Source organism: Acanthaster planci, linkage group LG03 (assembly GCF_054643075.1).
Source record: "Acanthaster planci isolate LZ-2023a linkage group LG03, COTS_SCS, whole genome shotgun sequence".
Taxonomy (NCBI): domain Eukaryota; kingdom Metazoa; phylum Echinodermata; class Asteroidea; order Valvatida; family Acanthasteridae; genus Acanthaster; species Acanthaster planci.
In genome coordinates, this window is record NC_141779.1 from 650835 (window position 1) to 671567 (window position 20733).

General features: G+C 41.3%; 1 protein-coding gene and 1 long non-coding RNA gene across 7 annotated transcripts in view; one reads left to right on the top strand and one right to left on the bottom strand.

The window, feature by feature from the left end:
* LOC110988129 (uncharacterized) overlaps nucleotides 1-20125 on the top strand; it is a 498416-nt gene extending 478291 nt beyond the window's left edge. For 3 of the 6 annotated variants that reach the window (XM_087135115.1, XM_087135114.1, XM_087135116.1), the window contains 8 exons: nucleotides 13271-13386; nucleotides 14643-14963; nucleotides 16227-16675; nucleotides 17328-17465; nucleotides 18410-18515; nucleotides 18746-18813; nucleotides 19111-19175; nucleotides 19363-20125. In XM_087135115.1, coding sequence (XP_086991241.1) covers nucleotides 14766-14963; nucleotides 16227-16238 — 210 coding nt within the window. In that variant the 5' untranslated portion in view covers nucleotides 13271-13386; nucleotides 14643-14765 and the 3' untranslated portion in view covers nucleotides 16239-16675; nucleotides 17328-17465; nucleotides 18410-18515; ... (1 more) ...; nucleotides 19111-19175; nucleotides 19363-20125. The remainder of the gene's footprint in view (nucleotides 1-13270; nucleotides 13387-14642; nucleotides 14964-16226; nucleotides 16676-17327; nucleotides 17466-18409; nucleotides 18516-18745; nucleotides 18814-19110; nucleotides 19176-19362) is intronic. The other 3 variants (XR_015424931.1, XR_015424930.1, XR_015424932.1) reach the window with 3 other exon arrangements.
* Nucleotides 1-20733, bottom strand: part of LOC147799529 (uncharacterized) — a 278554-nt gene that overhangs the window by 123871 nt on the left and 133950 nt on the right. The window lies entirely within an intron of this gene.

Below are 20733 nucleotides of genomic sequence, written 5' to 3' on the forward strand. Positions count from 1 at the left end.
TTAATGTTGACTCGACTTGATCGCTTAGATAGACGCGCGACACCACCACAAATGGATTAGGCACCACTTTTTATTATGAAAATGGATACAAACCAGTCCCCGGTTGCAGTTACAACAAACGTGACTTGGGACGACACAGAAAATATCTTTATGCGACTTACATGGGATTTGGCATTCCCGATCCGTCAAGAGGGTCAGGACACCCAAGCCATTATACAGTGACGATCGAACAATCGGACGATAGGAAACTTACTTTGCAAGAGTTTATACCAAAACGACTTACTTGACGAATGCGGGCTTGACTGCAGTGAATGAATCAATCAGAGCTTATGTTTACGTGTTGTTAGGAGCGCAAGCACAGACCAAAACCAGCATGTTAGCCCTGGCTAAAGGATTAGATGTGCAACGACAATTTGTAAACATTGTGGAATCTCTCAATCTGGTTCTGGATCTAAAGCGATCGATCGATCAGTTTCAAAACTCGTTACAATATGCCAAAACGTCTTTGAACTTTGTTGTATCACCCAGTTTGTACCTCGCACCCTCAGACATGGATCTCTGAATCAGAACATGTGAAGGTTGCCGCAACAACTTGCAGATCACGACCTCTAACATGAAGCCGGGGTACCACCCAATGTTAATACGCAAAGAGCTCTATTCTCACCACAGCCAGGTCCAGACGATGTTGAACAAAACCAAGTAACACCAGAAAATTAGCGTTGGGTGGTTCCAGAATTCTCAGAGCCGGTTCCGGCTTCAGCTAAGAATTGCGATTCCGAGTTGGAACCGGCTCCAAAAGATATAAAGAAAACATAAGGTTTAATAAAGCACTTTAAAAAATCTGTTGCTGCCATGTCATGCTGGTGCCACACACAAACGGAACAACAGACTTGCTTTTGGTCTTTAATGGGCTTTAAGATTATCCACAGTGGGTATTTAGAATTTTACTTTTGCCTCTTCGTACTGTAGACCAGTTGTGGTTGGAATAAATCTATAATATGTACACTGTATGTAGAACTCAGCACTGCTTCCTCCTTCACTATTTTCCATTCAACATTTATGTATATATTCATTTGATAATCCTATAAATGGCCATGGACATGAATAAACGTGACGGAAGGTGCGAAGCACACGTCCACAGCAGGTGCATCTTCTAAATGTAAATACAGTGCTCCGAACGCCCATGCGTTTGCTATCTTTTAAGGGGTACCATTGCTCGGGTCCATACATGGAACCAGCTTGATCGCCTATCAAGTGAGAAGTTGATTAGTTGAGATTTGAGAACCGGGACCCTGGCTGGCTAGCTCAAAGTGTCCGTTTGGCGCTTCCGGTATGACTGCCCGTCTCATTATGAGCAGTGGTCAGAACACCACGTGCATGCGTTACATAGTGCATGGGATTTCAGGTTGTGTGTGCATATCCACAGCACAGGCCTTGCCCACGATATCAGTAATAGACCAATTTATGTACATGTATTGTCTGGCTCTGGCTTAGAATGTTTAGTGTGGCAGACGATTTATGTTTAATTATTTTGCAAAAACAAATGTACACCTACATTCAACACGTGTGCTGTGGGCAAAGATCAATTACTTAGGTTCTTTTTTATCAAAGACCAAACTTCCGAAAGACACTCCGGCAATATACAAAAACTTTATATATTAATACACTATGATACAAAGGCTACTGTTGAAATGAGAGAGACTCCATAAAAAACTGGGAATAAATGGACTCACTGGACTGAAGCGACACTGTTGAATGGATTGTAATCTGCATGCACCCTGATGAAAGTCATTAATTAGATAACACACCTAATTAAATCATCACTAACTGGAACTGGGTGTTACAGGTACATGTAGCTGCAACTTGGAAAACTGGCAATTGTGGCTGAGTACAGTGAGCAGTGTTTAGTACGGTAAATAAGTACAAACCTTCTTATGGGTGCAATGGAAACTTGTACTAAATTCGCACACGAATCTTATATCGTACATGTAGCTATAAGGTCATTTTAAACACATTGACAACTTGACAAGGCTATACGGGTGGGGACAATGAAAAAAAAATCTGGGAACAACACGTGAATAGCAAAAGTAAAAAGGGAAGATTTCCATACACGCTACGCTCACTTATTGGCCATTGGATAACGATAGCATGTCATTTAATGTCAAATTTAGGAAGGGAAATAGTGACACAATGTACATGTACTTCAAAAATAGATTTTCAACCTCATGAACCTGCCGATTATTAACAATGTAGCATACAGAACAACAAAAAAGTGTTTTCTCCATTCTTCCTCTAGTGTGAAACTTTCTCAAAGTTGAAAACCTAGTACTTATTTCTCCCGTTGAAATGCCCGTATTCCAAGAAACAAATCACGTGGCCTCAAACATTTAAAAATTACGTAAATGCATTATTTTCTACAGTGCAATGTACATATTGGAAATATTACAGTTCACTGGATCACTGACACCGTCTTAAGGCATATTGTCATGTAGGAATGTGAGCAGTCTTACGTTCGTTGGCTTCAGCAGAGATCATTTTGCCGTGACAATATTACCAGCCATACTGAACAGTCGTTCCGACGGCACACTAGTCGCAGGGACGCACAGATAAAGTCTCGCCAACTTAGTAAGTGTTGGATACTGGTAGCCATTCAGTCTCCACCACTCAACTGGTCGTCGTCCGGCAACAATTTTCCATCGGCAATGTACCTTTTCACCTCCTCCGACGCAATCCTTTCTGGTGACCCATTGGCTGGGGCGTCATCTTCATCCTCTTCTCCAAAAGCGTCGTGAAATAACGCAGCTGCACTCTTGAATTTTTTAAGCGGCGGTGTCGTTGAAGTATCAGTTCTCTTATCAGCGCCTTCACCATTGCTCTTGGCAGGATCCGCTCCAAGATTTTGTTCTTCTGTGATCAGCTGAGTAGCTAAACATTTAGCCATATCTTAAATGCCACCTTTCACAGCCGCCGCACTTGCTCCTTGAATGAACGGCAGGTGCTTATATCGTCCATCCAAAAAAACAGGCCATCAACAGAAACTGGCAAGTGTCGTTGTCAATATAGTAGCTTGTCAGCCTCTCTACCATTGTTGCCTTTACCTGTCGAATCTCCAGAATGTCGTACTCTTTGTCTTCCAGCATCCCTTCGATATATCAAATAGCGGGAAGGATACCCGACACTGTAACAAAGGTCTCACCAGAGAATGATTCTGTGACCCGTTTTATTGGTCCAAGAATTGTCATTAGTGATTCCTCTGTAGCAACTTTGCGGTCTGATTAGTTCAGTTCTTTCTTTTTCGTGGCGACCAGCAAGTTGCAGATGGGCTGCTGTTGTTCCAGCATGTCATGGGTTGAACCCCATCTCGTGTCAATGTCTTGGATGAGTTTGTGAGATGGCAAATTGAATGCTTCCTGCTGCTCCGTTAGCATGTACTTGGCCTTGGATGAGCGCCTTACAAACTGGACCAATTTGGAACACCTTCCCAGTGCATTGTGAACGCTTCAGCAAGCCAAGCCTTTACGACAAGGTTCAAGATGTGTCCAAAGCAGGGAACGTTCTAAACCATCATTACTTCACACACAGCCTTTATGTTTGATGCATTGTCAGTTACTATTGCACTGATCTTGGTGATTGGGATTTAGCACTGATCCAAGATGTGGTCCAACGACTCTGCGACGTGTGTGTTGTCATGTGGAGGAGGGAGTTCGGTGTTCTCGATAGTGTACCTTGCCATTTTCCAATCTGGTGAGATAAGATGCGCCGTCAAACCAATGTATTGGTCTGAGGTTTGACTTGTCCACATGTCAGTGGTAATGGAGATGTATTTTGCCTCATTAAGCGCAGGAAAGACAATCTCTTCCTTCACCTTGTTGTACAGTTTAGGCAACAATACCGAAGAAAACGTCTTCCGTGACGGCAGCTTGTAGCGTGGGTCAAACACCTGAAGCATGTCTTTGAAGCTCTGCTCCTCCACGGTATACTGGTTTCATGCCACGGACAAGGTGTTTGGCCACTGCATCTGTGAGCTGCTTTTGCCGTTCTGAGGTCGATGCATATAGTGTCTCCGATCTAACCTGACTCTGTGTAAAAATAAAAAGAAGTATGAAGTCAGGTTTTGAATAGACTCACATGTACTGTCAAGAAATGGCTACAATTTCCCGCAAGAATATGTACTTTGAATTTTGTTATTCAGTTTAAATTAGTTGATAAAGTGTATTTTTGCCATGTTTGACAGGTTTACAGTTTTACAAGTTTACATTTTACGTGTAGCCCGTTAGTAGTGAAAATAATACATATATAGCACAGGCATTGCATTATTTGTACGACATAACAAGGGTTTCTAACATACCGAAGTAAAATGTTGGTGGACGAAAGTTAGTCATGAATTTGCCTGATTGGTGGTTTATCCCCTTACAAAATTAAAAGCAAACTTACCAGGATAGCCTGTTGATGGAGTTCCTTTAATTGTGTCTCTGACACTTCTGAATCACCTGAGAGCTGTGTAGGCTTAGCCAATTCTTCATGTATATTCAGTCCAATCTTTTGCATGCCAGCCCTGCGCTTACGTTCCATATAAGGCCAAAGAGATCATCAAGTGGCCCAACAAAACATTTTTTATTGGATGCCACGTTCCCAAATTCCGAATGCTGTAGCCTACTACTCGACTGGAAAGCAAGTTGATGGAAACTGCACTGCCACTCTGCAAAGTGGAAACATGTACTGTACTATACATGTACAGAACAAGCCTTCACACCCGGGCATTGTGCAACAGTAAGTACACTGTAGTACACAATGTACATTTATAGTACTGTACATGTTCATGAACATTTTAGTGTCACAACAGAGAGGCACGGTACTAGAATGAGTCTAGAGTGATGACTCGCGCTCAGATCTGATGTTCTTAGTTGTCACTACAGGTGTGGCAGGCCTGCATTAGCGGTGACTTGGACTCGGATGGGATGTTTGGAGTTGGCTTTCTGATACTGGAACCGCCAAAAGTGGGGACCTAGTTCTCCACAAAAGCAGAGCTGCCGATTCTGAAATTTCTTTGGAACCGCGATTCCACTTGGAACTGGGAGTTCCGCACAAGCCTACCCATTTCAACAGCAGTGCAACCAAACCAAACGGCTCCACCACCACCACCCATTACAAAAGACATCAAACCCAAAGCTGCTAACGAGAGCAAGACTCCTACCCAGCTAGACATTCACCTAAACAAAGAACTGACGCATGGTGTGGTTGCGATTTCACTGGCTTTGATTTGGTTTGCCAGTAGCCCGTAGGGCGCAAAGTGCTAAGCGAGCAACCCAAAGGGCGCAAAGTGCTAAGCGAGCAACCCAAAGGGCGCAAAGTGCTAAGCGAGCAACCCAAAGGGCGCATAGCATTTAGCGAGTTGATCCGCTCACCAAAAAAAGATTAAAGGCACTTTAACACCTCGTCCAATCGCGACAGGGTGTTAACTTTTTACTTTTTACCCAAACCACACCAAAGCACCTACCATTAAAAACAAAGTTCACACATGCTCCGCTACCCAACCGAAAACTTTACTTGTAACATTAAACAACCAAAAAAGTATGCTCCCGATGATACCAGGCAAAGCCCCTAGTGCAGACACACTGAGTTTTTTAACACGTTATCCAAGTTTTGCAGCTGTTTTTAGATCCAATTTTTAAAACCTGGCTTGGTTGGTGTGGGGGTAGGAGCGGGTGCCGGTATTGGAGTTAGCGTGGGACCTCCTACGGCTCTGATACCAGCTACGATAGAACTCACAATTGTTGAAATCGCTAAACTAAAAGTCATCAATATACTTATGATTGTCACACCTTGTTCTCGAAACAGCGTACAGTTTTTATCTTGTAGAGTCAGATCGTTGTCTAACACCGCTTCGATCGTTTCTTTGATGCAATTGATTTGAGTTCTTAAGCAGACGGTGTCTTTGATTATGAGCCTACCTCATCTTTCTCCCTCGAAATCTCTAATTTCTTGGTGGTCTTCTGGTGATTGCGCTTGGTCTAATTCGTTTTTGGTCTGTTGCATTTTTTTGTCTAACGCGTCCAACTTGTCTAGGTTTAATATAAGGGCTCCTTTTACCGTTTGTAACAATTTGTCTAATGCGGCGAGTTCTCTAAAGCTAAAGCCTTCTGTTTGCACCTCTCTGTCTTGGATAAGGTCTTCTATGATATCACTTACTCGATCTGCTTCTTGGGGAAGTTCTTGTAACAGGATGTTTTCAGTTACAACGGTGGCTAAGGTCAATTGTGCTTGTTGATTTTTTTTCCATAATCACAAAAACCCAGTTCGTTTCGAATAAAATTTGCTCCGTTTGGGTAACTGGCTTCTTTGGCATTCTTAGCTATTGTATTTAGACTTACAAATGTGTCGGGTTTGCTTTTATCAGTTAGCAATACTTCACCATTACTACCGACAGATTTGTAAAACAGGCCTTTACCTTTACGATATTCAACATTTTCTTATTTAGGACTTGGTAGGTCAGTTATACCGGTAAGTTTAAAATATATAGAAATGGTCTACTTTAGGATTATTTATAAATATGTTTCTTCCTCGATTCAAGGTGTCTTTACTGAGATCTATTGTTGGAATGTGTTCTTCTGTGGTTTGTTGTATGGTATCAAAGATGTTGTCCCATTCTAGTTCTGTGTCTAACTGCTCTGCTGGGTCTACTTGTTCTTCACCTGATTGATCAAACTCATCCATGGGTATTTTATCCCTTTGCTACCAACCGCTCTTGGGTTGCTGTCGAACCAGCTACAAACGCTGTCAGTTTTGCAATGTCTTCCAAACTCAATCGGTCTAGATCGGGTGTCTTCCATTTCAGTGGCAGTTTAATCAACATTGCGTATCTCGTGAAAATCATGCTCAGACTGCACTGTTGTAAAGCAAGTTGATGATATCGTTTGTGTTTATTGTCATCTTGTTTGTTGTTTTATAATACCACCTAGATAAAAAAATGTTATAAGTTTGTGGGTTTTTTAGTTGGTTTTAAATTACTCCATTTCCAAAATTTCTGGTTTATCGTTAGCTCTCTGTTTTGAAACTTGAGGTAGGGTTGCTATCTTACTCTCCTATACTGGTTTGTGCATTGCGCCCTGTGGGCTGTTTTTTAAAAAGCGTTGAACACCGAGTCCTGCTAATACCAACCAAGGATACCAGTTTAATGAGGGACTAGCATGACTAGCTGCTGTTGGCTGCTGTTGCTGCTCACTCGCTTTTTTTTCTTTCAACAACGCCAAGTTTTTCTCTTTCATTTTACGATTATGTTTGGCCAGTTTTTTACCTTGAGCATACCTGCTTCTATTTTTAACAGTTGTGCTGCTGTTCGCTTCACTCTTGGGTCACACGAGCTAAGCTCAGCTGACTGCTCTGCTGGTTTGGTTCCTGTTTTGGTTCCGTTGCTCGTTTTTTGTTGAAATAAAGTTGTTTGGTCGTAATGAGTGCTCCAACTAGCGGGGAAGGTAACATCCATAGCTACATGTATATCAAACCTCTGTGAGAAAGGCACCCATGCTCTGACTGATGATTCGATCTCGCTCTGGATCTCTGCTCAACACTTTCTCTGAATCTAACATGATTTCGTAAGTCATAAACTTGACGGGTAGCGATACCCCAAGTAAACATGAGTTAAAAGACAACAGACTTTCACCCACCGTTGTGATGACTTCCCTGTCAAATTTAGCCAAATAACGTTGATACGGTCTTTCTTGTTCTGCAGGCGGTAGAATTTCTATTTCTTTGACTGAGTACTCCTTGCCAAGATACTGATTGGAATCACCCGATTGTGCTACTATCGCACAAAGTCAGTCTTTGTAGTTAACGGTTTGGGTATGGTTGAATTGTGAGTTTTGCAAGCTCGCTGCACTTGCTTCTGGTTTGAAATCGTATTGAGGTCTTCCATTTTTAAAAGACGCAATAAGATGTTGCTTAATTTTGCTCAAACATTGCTCTAACACGTGACTGAGAAGGTTAGTTTTGTTATAAATTTTTTTTTCAAGCGTATATATTCGCGGGTGTAATACACTAGTTCAAAAACTACTTTAACATATTGCAGTATAGCTACTTTTAATTTACCGTAACAAAAAACTCTTTGTTATAAGATCTCCTATAGGTGGTTTACAACAAGTTACAACAAACACCAACTTGTGCTTTAACATGTTCAATAACTACCTGAACATACATGTAGTTTTAAAAGTCTTGCAGCATAGATACTTTTAATTTGCAGCAACACTTTAAAATCTTCTTACAAGTTGTTGCAAGTTCTCTGTATAGCTACCCTACAACAGACACCAACTCACAGGTGGATCGGTTTTTAACACCAACTTGGAAAATTTCACTTCTCTCAAATGTCTCCTTAACCAAGAACGTTGTTGACAATGTCGTTTTCTTCTAACACTTGGTCAAAGCTGACTCCAGCCTTGCAATAGAACAACACCACCCAAGACTTGTTTTCTCTGTAGTCTTTCAACACCTAGTTATATTTCTGCGTCAACAACCAACACGAGTGGTGATAGTGCCTGCTCAAAAATGCTGTCCTTCTGAGAGCACAAGTACTGTTATTTTACTACTCTTCGATATTTGACTTGCTGTTCGAAACTGCAGTTGTCAATCAAAACAGCTTGTTAATTCCCTCAAAGGCATCACGAAACAGATCGATCGCTTCGTGGAACCCAAGATTTTCTCGATCAATGTCACAGAGATACACATTGGGATCAGTAAACACTCAACGTCTTTTGAGATACGTTTTATTTTTAAAAACCATGGGACAGATGATCTTCAAAAAACCTTGATAACTGGTTTCAAGCATGTCCAACACCCACTTGGTTTTACCCGAGTTCGTTTTGCCAATGTTTAAACTTTGCAAACTCTACAAAAACTTCCAAAAACTCTGACAGAATACAACTCAGTAACTCAAATTTTAAAATTTCCATCTGCGATCGTGAGTTGAGCAACCATGATGAGAATCACGTACATCGTCAGTTCGCCCAAGGTTTCTGCTTCTTGAATCATTTGTATCATAATTCCACCTGAGTCGCCTACTCTGCGTCCACGTGGCTAGCTAGCTTCGTTCCAGTGTTGGTATTTGTACAGTCCTTGCGAATAAAGTTGGTTGGGTTGCCTTCTGCGGTTAGTGATGTGTTGGTTGAAAAAACTTTGGTTTTTTACCTTCTTTGAAAAGGATGAACTCGCCTTTCAAGCTTCTAACTGGTTTGTTATATTCTCCAACAAGTGCATTCAAAAAGAAAAAGCTTCAGAGCAAACCTTTAAAAATTGGGATGAAGCGTTGATGGTATACAGTGAAATCACTGGTACCAACCACTTGGGACTTCCACCAGAACCCACGTCGAGTGATTTTTACGCACCAAACGACGATAAAAAAGAAAGTGAGCTCGTGTTTGTGTAAGGTGGAAGTGCCCTTTTGGGTTATCTCGTTTATCGATACTGGCGAAAGGTAGTTTAGTGGGGTCTTGTGACTTCAACCTTTTTCCTTCTTTTTAAAAGAGAGAGATTCAAGAGCAAACGAAGGTCAAAGAAGTTTAGCTGAAAGAGGTTTACTACAGCGTTAGAGGTTATTGGAAAGGAGAGGGAGCTGTGAGACTTTAACACGAGAAAACCGGTGTCGATAAGAGCGTAGTAAGAGCCTTGTTAGCGAAACAAGCCATTTGGTAAATTTATCTACCTGCTCTGGGGTACATACCTAGACTGTGAACTTTACAAACATAGTTTGCTAAACCCAATGACACGCACCAAATGGACATGTTGTATTTGCCCTGGGATCGTGTGCAATGACGTACTTACAAATACACATTAATGGTGGTTGACATGGCTTCTAGATATTAGAAGCAGACCTTTTACAGCAGATGCTGTAAAATAAATTTATGACAAATCTCTATTAAAGTTCCCTCGCCAAGAACAAGTAGACTCTGCTTTGAAATTTAAAGGCAAGTTAAAAAAAATGCTCTTCAGGCAGGGCATCCAAGTGCTAGTAGGTGAGCCGGGGGTTCATCGATCGCAAGGGATTGTAGAAGGGATCGCAAGAAATGTTAAATCCAAGTGAGCAAAATGTGGAATGGGTTACAAGGTTGCCCCGACGCGTGAAAGCTCTAAACAAAGAAAAACCCAGTTGATCCGAGAACGAGCAAGGAAGTGAGCTAAGTCCTTTGGAAGTGATTAAGCTAGATCGAGTAAAACAGTTGGCAGCTGTACCCTAGAGAGCAGAGTGGGTAGAGCTTCCCCCAGATGCCCTGGTCTGATACTTGTATTACCCAGGTAAACAAGAAGGTGGCACAATTACGAGAGCGACCAATCCTATTTGGAGTGTTGAGATATATCAGATCGATAAGCATACGAGTCAGTTCAAACAGATTAACAGTAAAACGTAACAACGGGTCCAACGCCGTATTACCTGACTGACAGGCCCAAGCGTTCTTTTGTGCAAGAAGAGCTTCAAGTGGTACCCAAAGACACTGCATTACTGCCTGGTTCTGCTGAGGCTTGAGCTTGAGTTGTGAGTGAGTGCAGTGAGCGAGTTGTTCTGTAGTGATCATAGGTATCTATCCCGTTGGACAAAATGTATCGCTTGGTATTTAGGGGATCTTTGTCTGATTTAATCAGTCGCTGCTCGTTAATGATTTTAGATTTGTTAAAGAGACAGTCTTTGTAAGATTCGTGGGTTAGGTCTCTATCGGTAACAAGTTTAGTGACCCCTTTTGGCTTTCTTGAGCACGTGCTAGCTGCGCTCGCTAGCTGCGCTCGCCTATTAAAATTGAATACTTCTTGGGCCAGACACAGACAACTTCTGATAAAACTTGCCCACCAAATTCGTCTTAAAATTTCCCAATGACTTTTTTGTTTGCTTGGCTTGCGAGTGGATGAGCTTTTGGGTAGTTGCTCAAGTTGGTCTTGGATCTGCACTAGATCCTTATAGAGATCGTTAATTTGTAACTCATACACCAAACTTTCGGTATCAGTATAAAGTAGCCCCACACGGTCACCATAACGAGCTTTCAACGTGTTGTAATAAAATTAAACATTAACATCTTTGACAAATTGAAGATCATGGATGTTCACTCCACAGTAGATCGGCTTATTAAGCACCACTTTTGTTTTAAAAGTTCCACATAACACATGTTGCATTCTGGAAATGGCCTCACGCTTTTAAAACGCGAATAGCCCACAGCCTTTTAAAACTCGGTTTAGCCGGCAGCCTCTTACATTTCTCAGCATCGTTGTTGTGGTCCCTGATCAGCTTGGCGCTACAACGTTTACGTACATTCTCCATTGTTTTACCCAAAACTGCATTGTTGGCCAATTTAAAAAAGTCTTTTTCAAAGCTTGCGGTTGCTTGCGTGCGCAGCTTGGTATTTTTAGCAATATAGCTTTTCATCCAAGCTGGTTATCTAAATCTTAACACGCGGTGTACTTTTTTTATCTTCAGCCCAGTTGTAAGTACATGTATAGCTGCAAAATGCAATAGTGCAAAACATATTTTTCTTTTGTTGCGAGCGTCGCTATTAACCTGTTACAGCTTTTGTATTTTTGTAGAGTAATTTCTTTTGATAATCGCTATAACTTTTTATAGGTACACCTTGTATAACCAGGTTTTCTGGCCCAAGGGGGGTAATCGTTGTGAGAATCATGTACATGTAGCACTTGTGGGTACTGGAGATCCACCTCGAGCATGTACCTGTAGTAATCATCGGTTGCTAAATTTAAGATGTGCTCGCTTGTATAGCGCTCTACATGTAGGTATTTTATCCATTTAAAATTTGCCAAATGTAGCGGCTGAGACATAGCACACCTATAGAATTTGTTTGCATCGGGACAGGCAATGTACACGTAGGTGGATGGTTTTATACCTGGGTCAAAATCTTCAATAAATCCATTGTTTGCTTTTGCATAGCGTTCACTTCCCACACTAGAGATGCCACCGCATTTGGCATGTTCAAAAAAAGCAAATGAACATCAGGGTCTGTAATTAACTCGAGCTGTTCACCGGTGTGTTTTCACAAGGCATCCCAAAAAAATCCAGGAGCTGTGTAATAGTTGGCAGGATCGAAACCATAGTTTTTATAAGACATGTCTCTAAAGTTTTGAAACACATCTGCCAAAAGCAAGTTCTCTGTTTTGACATAAAGATTGTGATAGTCACAGAGGGTTTTACAGTTCAAAGCTTTGCCAGACTTGTTGTTCCTGGGTGTATTGTAATTCACTGATGCTATTTTGTAAAGCTTTGCCAGACTTGTTCTTGGGTGTATTCTGATTCGCTGACGCTATTTTGTAAAGCTTTGCCAGACTTGTTGTGTTTGGGTGTATTCTGATTCACTGATGCTATTTTGTAAAGCTTTGCCAGACTTGTTGTGTTTGGGTGTATTCTGATTCACTGACGCTATTTTGTAAAGCTTTGCCAGACTTGTTGTGTTTGGGTGTATTCTGATTCGCTGACGCTATTTTGTAAAGCTTTGCCAGACTTGTTGTGTTTGGGTGTATTATGATTTGCTGACGCTATTTTGTAAAGCTTTGCCAGACTTGTTGTGTTTGGGTGTATTCTGATTTGCTGACGCTATTTTGTAAAGCTTTGCCAGACTTGTTGGTGTTGAGTATATTCTGATTCACTGACGCTTTTCAAACGAGTCCATGCATTCGTAGAGACAGATCCCTTTTGCAAAAGAAGCGGGCTTTGCTCACCACACACTTGCGCTTGGGTCCGTTTGAGTTTTGAGTTTGAGTTTTTTGACACGCTTTTACAAGCCCATAAAATAAAACTAGTTTATAAATCGAAACTGGCCTAGAGAAAACGAGACATACTTTTCGATGTTTTGGGGAATGCAAAAGATCTTGTCAGTTTGTTCGTTACCTTGAAATAGGCTTGCACCTTGCATAATGAGATGCGCGTCGTAATTTTCTATTCAAGATCCAGATCCCGTGTGAAACAAAAAAAGCTTACATGGGTATACATTGACATGTATGTACATGTACCATATGTAGAGGTTGACAGTAAAATTATTCTATGAAGGAGTCTTACACCAAACAAGTGTACACATACATGTACGTGTATGTGGCTTGTACGTACATGTACACGTACCATACCGGTACATGTACGTACATCTACTACTGTTGTTTCAGTCTGGCGATGACCAGACCATGATGTCATACATTTCAATACACTTCCAAGCCTGTTGCTTGATACATTTCATGCAGTGCAGATGTTTCGTTTAGTTAATTTTTGGCATTTTCCATTTTGACATTTTCTTCCCAGGTGCTATTTACAATTCAGCATGCAGCCTTACACGTACTGTACGTGTACGTCATATCTCAAATCATCAATTTGATGTAACTCAGGAATTGTGAAGTTTCTGTGCTCTCTGCAGTTTGGTAAGTCTCTTTCCTATCCTGAACTTGAGAAGCTCAAACGTATGAACTAGGTACCGGTAGGAAACAATTCCATAAACCCACACCACTGATTTTTCCCTGCAGTGATCTACAGTCATCTAAAAGGAAAACCGTGTCATAAAAACATCAATTTTTTCATTGAAAATATTGTGATCCGTGTGCAACCTTTTATCACATTCGGTTCTTCTGACGTTGGGATCATTTTGTAATGAATGTTGTGATCCACGTGTAACGGTTTATCACATTTGGTTCTTCTGAAATTGGGATCATTTTGTAATAATGTTTTTGTCCGTTGTACATGTATGAACCCAGCAGCATGAAATCCTGTATTGAGCACCATGCGACCACTCTGAATTAAACTGCCTTGTAACCTTCCATGCATACAGGTCTGACTAATACGCTCAGATCCAGCAGCATAGTGCACAGGAAAATTGACATCTGTGCCGTATTATGTCCTCCATCTTAGATTCAGTAATAACAAGAAATTCACTTTAAAAATTACTAGTGCAAGTGCAATTTTTTGGCTAAACCTGTGCCAAAAACTGAACTTTGACACTTGGAGCTTGCTCTGTCAGTGCTGTGTACAGCACAGTAGGGCTGCATTACACTTATGTGACATGTATCAATACATGTAAAGACAATTTGGATAGGAAGATGTTGGCACATTGCTCAAGTCTTACAGTAATATTCCTTGTCACAGGGGATGGTTATTTTCATTGGATGTGTTGGGTGAAAGTACATGTAACTGCCACATTTGATAGACATTTTAGGTATTACTTGACACTTGAAGACCAGGATGCATACTGTGCGAAACGTTCCTGTTGGGAACTTTGTCAGTATTCCCCTTCCGGCCAGAGCAAAATTCGAAATAAATAAAATACAATGACTTACAAACTGACTCAACTGCCAGCCTTATTTTCCTTACAATGTTTATTCAGTATTCATTGTTCCTGTCTTTGGGTTTGTTATCAATGTGCAATAAGGCCAAGACTGTCAGCGCTTTCGAATGTACATGTACTTGTGTCATGTAAACCTGTCATCGTACTAAAACCTATTCTTTGAATATTTCCCCGCTGCATTCTCAGCTCAATTATGCATCTTTTCATAATTCATATAGAAAGTTTAAAGTGTATTTTAAACTTGAAAGTTTCAAGTGGTGAAAGTAAAAGTTTTGTTTTGAAGATTCTCTAGTAAAACAATAATATCCTCCTGTTTACACGTACCTTTGTTGCATAAAGGGAGAGTCAAAAAAGCACACAGGTACACATATGTAGACAGCCTGAAGTCGTTAGAGATTGGCTGAAGATATTGACAGGCTGAAGTTAGCATCGGTGCTTAGGTTGACAGAGGTAGACTGGCCGATGTCGGCCGAAGTGGATATGCTGACAGTAGAGGTAGACTGGATGATGTCAGCAGAAATAGATGTGCTAAGGTCGGCAGAGGTGGTTACGCTGACAGTGGAGGTACATGTATACAGGCTGACATCAGCAGAGGTGGTCACGTTGACAGCGGAGGCGTACAGGCTGATGTCAGCAGAGGTGGACAAGCTAATGGCAGAGGTAGACAGTCAGAGAGTTGAAGTCGTCAGAGGAAGACCAGCTGGCATTGGATATGATGATTTGTGATGACGTGTTATTATTTGAGATTTACCGGTAGAGATTTAAAAGTGTTTCCATCTTGTCATTCCTTATGTCTTGATGGATTCATCATTTTTTAGACAAATTGCCTGCTGTTGTTCAAGGAGCTCCCTCTGAATACTTTTTTCAAAGTTGACCTGCATCAATGGGAATTTCCTAACTTTGTCGAAGTGTAGTTAATTGAGATTTTGTTCATTTTGCATCAATTACTTCATGTTGCATTTTCATTACGAATATAAATTTGTTTAAATGACTGCAGTGAACGTTATACACAAAAATTCAGCTGTTTGTTAAGTTCCAGTGCTGTAAAGTTCTTGAATAGTTTAAGTGATTCAGCCCAATACTGCTATTCTGAACACCTATGTACCAAACATTGGGGTATACTGAACATTCTCCTTGGCTCCCGAGTTCTCCATACCGAACATTAAAAGGTTGCTTTAAAAGGAAATACATTTAGGACTGATGAGAATACTGACAAGTTTAGGAAAATCTGTCTTGCAAAAGATCAGTGCCAACACCGTCAGTATGTATGTGTTTAATTTGCTTGAGAAATTGTATTTGATGATGTTTATTCTTGTAACAATGCTGCATCATCTTCTCAAGATTTTCTTTTAAATGTACGTGTACAGGTATTACCTGCGGTGGCTCTTGGCTCCCAAGTCTATTAGCCCATGCCTCATAATTAATATCTCCCCCATTCACTCCTAAAACAAGATTCAATCCTAATGTAATCAAGAGTCAAGCCCACAACTACCTATTAGACCACTTTCTCTGATCTCATTGTAAAGACATCAGATTGTCTCGATAGTGTCATTAGAATCAATGTGTTTTATTGTACAAGGGGTTATGATTTTTTAGGTATAAGTACGTGTACCCGGTACATACATGTACATGTACCTTATAGGGTGTAAACTTCAACTTGAGCAGATATACTAAAATATGGTCTTCAAGATGCACTACTCACTCAATTCTGAGTTCAGCTATAAGCTATATAAGCCTGCAAATCTCAAATGCAAAGTTTGAATTTTAATTGCAACAGAAAAAGAGTAACATTTTGAATTTGTGCATTAATGCAAATTGTTTGGTTGACTGTCATCTGTTTTGAGAGCTAAGAACAACTAATTTGTCCACGGTTTTACGTGTATTTAATGGTGTCCATTCTTTGATTTTCGTATTCATGCCAAGAAACTGAAGTGAGACTAGACGCCATCCAGTCTATGCTGCTTTCCTTAGGATGTCACAGCGATGTGAATAATACCAGTCCCCACTACACAGCTGTTTGAGAAGCTCTTCCATCTCAGTGGATGCCTTTCCGCCCATGCATTCAGTGACCGGGGAATTCCATCCCGGACAACGCACGTAAGGATTTGAGTATGGCGTCTCGTCACTGATCCTCCAACCATTTGGGGACGTTTTCCTACCAACATCACCGCTCCACGGATAGCGCTGTTCTGTTGTTTCTCCACGAGGCCTTGATGCAGCCCCCTCGTAGATGCCCAACCATCCTATGTGTGTTACCTGTCTCTTGATGCCATTGATGTTATGCTCCGGCATACGCCTTGCCATTGATACCAGTTCCCAGTGGCTACTTTTCTGCAGTGGGCCCTTCTGTGCCGGTGTTGCATCTCGTGAATGTGAGTAGCGTATTTACTAAATCAAAGCTTTCGACATTATGCATTGCCCAAACCGTTGTCATAAAAGTTGTGAACTACGCTTGGAATTGCTATTTGAACTGGAAACCAAGAGAATACTTTATTTTCGGCTTGGTCCGCACGTGGATAGGGTTTTCAGTCCCTATCTGATTCTCATTGTGTCCTCACAGCAGGTTTCTTCAGGCTTGCCAGCTACAGTGCCAAGGGTACTTTTTAGGAATCCTTTGTGTCATTATCAGAAATAAATAATAATAATAATTTCCCAAGAACCTTGCGGGTAGCCATTTCATAATCAAGAACCCATCCTTTTTCTGCATTCAGTAGAAATCTATTTGCCTTTATAAAATTTTTGTTTGAAGTTGTATGGATTTCATATTGAACCAAAACATGTAGAAAAGCTGTAAATTTTTTAAATTTTCTGTCCTTTTCTGAGCTGTCCAGTAAAAGTGCAGAAGACAACTGCATGTTTTTTGATTGACATGCATTCCTTTTTTTCTGTTTTGCATTTTTACATATTCTGTCAGTCTTTTATTAAAGTCTCACCCTGACAGGTTAAGTTTAGCATGCTTGAATAAAAGAATAATTTGACGTTTTTGTTAAACCATTGCTTTTACTGACCCAATTTCAAATGCAGGTATTGTGTGGCTTCTCATAACTTGCTGGCTATTGAGGGACATCATTGGCTTCCAGTAAACTAAGAACAGAGCAGTTGATCATCTCTGTCATCTCATCAAACAGCAGTTTCAGACGCCTTACAGATTTCACTTTTAAGGTGAGCGAGATTTCTTTTGCAATTTCAGAAGAAGCTCAGCATTTGGGCAAATAATTGTTATTTCATACACGATGTTTGTGAAGTCTGTGAACATTTATGATGTGTCAAACACAAACTTGATTGCTCTTCACCGTCTGCATTGCAGGGCATTGCCATAGAAATACACCACAGACTTTCAAGAGTTGCTACTTACGGTGGTGTTGAAAGTTGGTCGATAATCTTGCTTTTTCAAAAGTCAGGGTTTCAGCTGTAAATGATACCATCAAGTGGTTTTCTGGTAAAATGAAGAAGTTGCAATCTGTAGCTTCTTTGGATATTTTATCATACGATTTAACAGTTAATATAAATTTGAAAAACGACCTCCTCTTGGTGTGAGCCTTTGAATGTGGGATGGATTGGGGATGTATGTGGATGTGGGTTTTGATTCTGTTTTGAAACACAACTGCAAAAACCAAGAGATGAATGGGCAACTTTATTTGGAGGTCGACGAAAAAAGGACAGTCCCAAAATGTTACTTTATTTTCTGTTTTATTGAATATTTCCAGCAGATGAATCATTTATAAATGACCTTGCCAATTGGTATACAAGCTTAAAGACACAAATTTCACACGGCCGTCAGATTTAGTTTATTGGACGTTTTTTTACTTTCCCTTTCGTTTGCATCATATTTCTCCAAAATACTCTTTTCCCACAAAAAGTAAAAAGCAAGTTGTATGAAAGGAATCCACATTGTCTACCACAGTCCCTCCTCAATAGTCGGTCTCAGCAGGAAGTGACGTATTCAGGATAGTTACTGCACCACAAACTGTCTTATCGTGTGTACAAAGTATACATTACAAATTATGTATCTTTTTGCACAGAAACCTTGCAGTGGACTTTAATACTGAAAGTAATTTGTAAAGAACTATTGATTATGCAGCCATCCCATGTCCCCTTTGTTGCAGGCAGAGATAGTCACAAATGCAGAGAGAGATGTCGGCAGAGGTATATGTGCTGAAGTCGACAGACGTGCCAAAGTCGGCAGAGGAAGACAAGCTGATGTTGATTAAGGTATGTTGTGGATATGATGTTTTATATCTGTTATCCCTGATATTTTGGGGACAAATTGCCTGCCATAATACCAGGATGCTCACTCCAAACGTAAAAAACATGGACGTCAATCCTCTGAAGTTGTAGCCTAGTTATTTCAGATTTAATTCATTTTGTCAGTGTTTGTTTTACGTTGCATTTTTTAACGGCTGTGGTAGGTTGGGTAACGTCATCAGTTTTTTTAATTACAGCGTGGAAGACACCTACATGGACATCGACAGGAGGAGAGACAGACGGAAGCGAGATGACTGTCCTGAAGGTTAGGCTTGGAATGTGTTTTTGGCTGATATACCATAATGCACAAGAGGATATAGTTTCATGAATTTTTCTTTAAAACTGCTGGTTTAGAATGCACTGTTTCCCAGCACTTTGGAATGATGTGGTCCATTCATACCATAGTAGATATTTTCGACAGGGCTAACCCTTAATACATGTATATGCATTTTAACATTCACTATTTGTAAAAACCCAGGTGGAAAATATCATAAACAGAGCGTGGCAAATGGAACAAAATCCTTGCAGTTTGCATAATGCCTTTATACATTGTTTATTCCAGCTTTCTGGATTCACTCATCAATTGGGAGGTAGACAGTGTAAAGGAAGGAACAGATTATAGTACCGGTAAGTTTGTAACCCGTTTTCTATAATGAAATGGGAATCAAAAGCTCAATAAAAGCACGTTAGATATCCTTCCCAATTTATAAACGTTAAAAAAATGCACTACTTGTCAAATACTTTGGAATCTAGAATGTTTGTCAACTCTGCACATATATTGTGATTTAATATGTATTTTTTCTGTTGACTACAGGTTGGAAAGATCATCCGATGCCTGAAGATGAGTGAAGTTTCTTTCAACTCGGAAGAATGAACATCAGTAAAGCAGTATAAAGAGAATGAAGACCTTGCTTGTGTTTCTTTGTGTTTCTAAACTCCCTCCCGCCTCCCCTCCCGCTAAAAATTTGTCCTTAAACTCCCTCCCGCCTCCCCTCCCGCTAAAAATTTGTCCTTAAACTCCCTCCCGCCTCCCCTCCCGCTAAAAATTTGTCCTTAAACTCCCTCCCGCCTCCCCTCCCGCTAAAAATTTGTCCTTAAACTCCCTCCCGCCTCCCCTCCCGCTAAAAATTTGTCCTTAAACTCCCTCCCGCCTCCCCTCCCGCTAAAAATTTGTCCTTAAACTCCCTCCCGCCTCCCCTCCCGCTAAAAATTTGTCCTTAAACTCCCTCCCGCCTCCCCTCCCGCTAAAAATTTGTCCTTAAACTCCCTCCCGCCTCCCCTCCCGCTAAAAATTTGTCCTTAAACTCCCTCCCGCCTCCCCTCCCGCTAAAAATTTGTCCTTAAACTCCCTCCCGCCTCCCCTCCCGCTAAAAATTTGTCCTTAAACTCCCTCCCGCCTCCCCTCCCGCTAAAAATTTGTCCTTAAACTCCCTCCCGCCTCCCCTCCCGCTAAAAATTTGTCCTTAAACTCCCTCCCGCCTCCCCTCCCGCTAAAAATTTGTCCTTAAACTCCCTCCCGCCTCCCCTCCCGCTAAAAATTTGTCCTTAAACTCCCTCCCGCCTCCCCCTCCCGCTAAAAATTTGTCCTTAAACTCCCTCCCGCCTCCCCTCCCGCTAAAAATTTGTCCTTAAACTCCCTCCCCGCCTCCCCTCCCGCTAAAAATTTGTCCTTAAACTCCCTCCCGCCTCCCCTCCCGCTAAAAATTTGTCCTTAAACTCCCTCCCGCCTCCCCTCCCGCTAAAAATTTGTCCTTAAACTCCCTCCCGCCTCCCCTCCCGCTAAAAATTTGTCCTTAAACTCCCTCCCGCCTCCCCTCCCGCTAAAAATTTGTCCTTAAACTCCCTCCCCGCCTCCCCTCCCGCTAAAAATTTGTCCTTAAACTCCCTCCCGCCTCCCCTCCCGCTAAAAATTTGTCCTTAAACTCCCTCCCGCCTCCCCTCCCGCTAAAAATTTGTCCTTAAACTCCCTCCCCGCCTCCCCTCCCGCTAAAAATTTGTCCTTAAACTCCCTCCCCGCCTCCCCTCCCGCTAAAAATTTGTCCTTAAACTCCCTCCCGCCTCCCCTCCCGCTAAAAATTTGTCCTTAAACTCCCTCCCGCCTCCCCTCCCGCTAAAAATTTGTCCTTAAACTCCCTCCCGCCTCCCCTCCCGCTAAAAATTTGTCCTTTGTCCTTTGTCCTTTGTC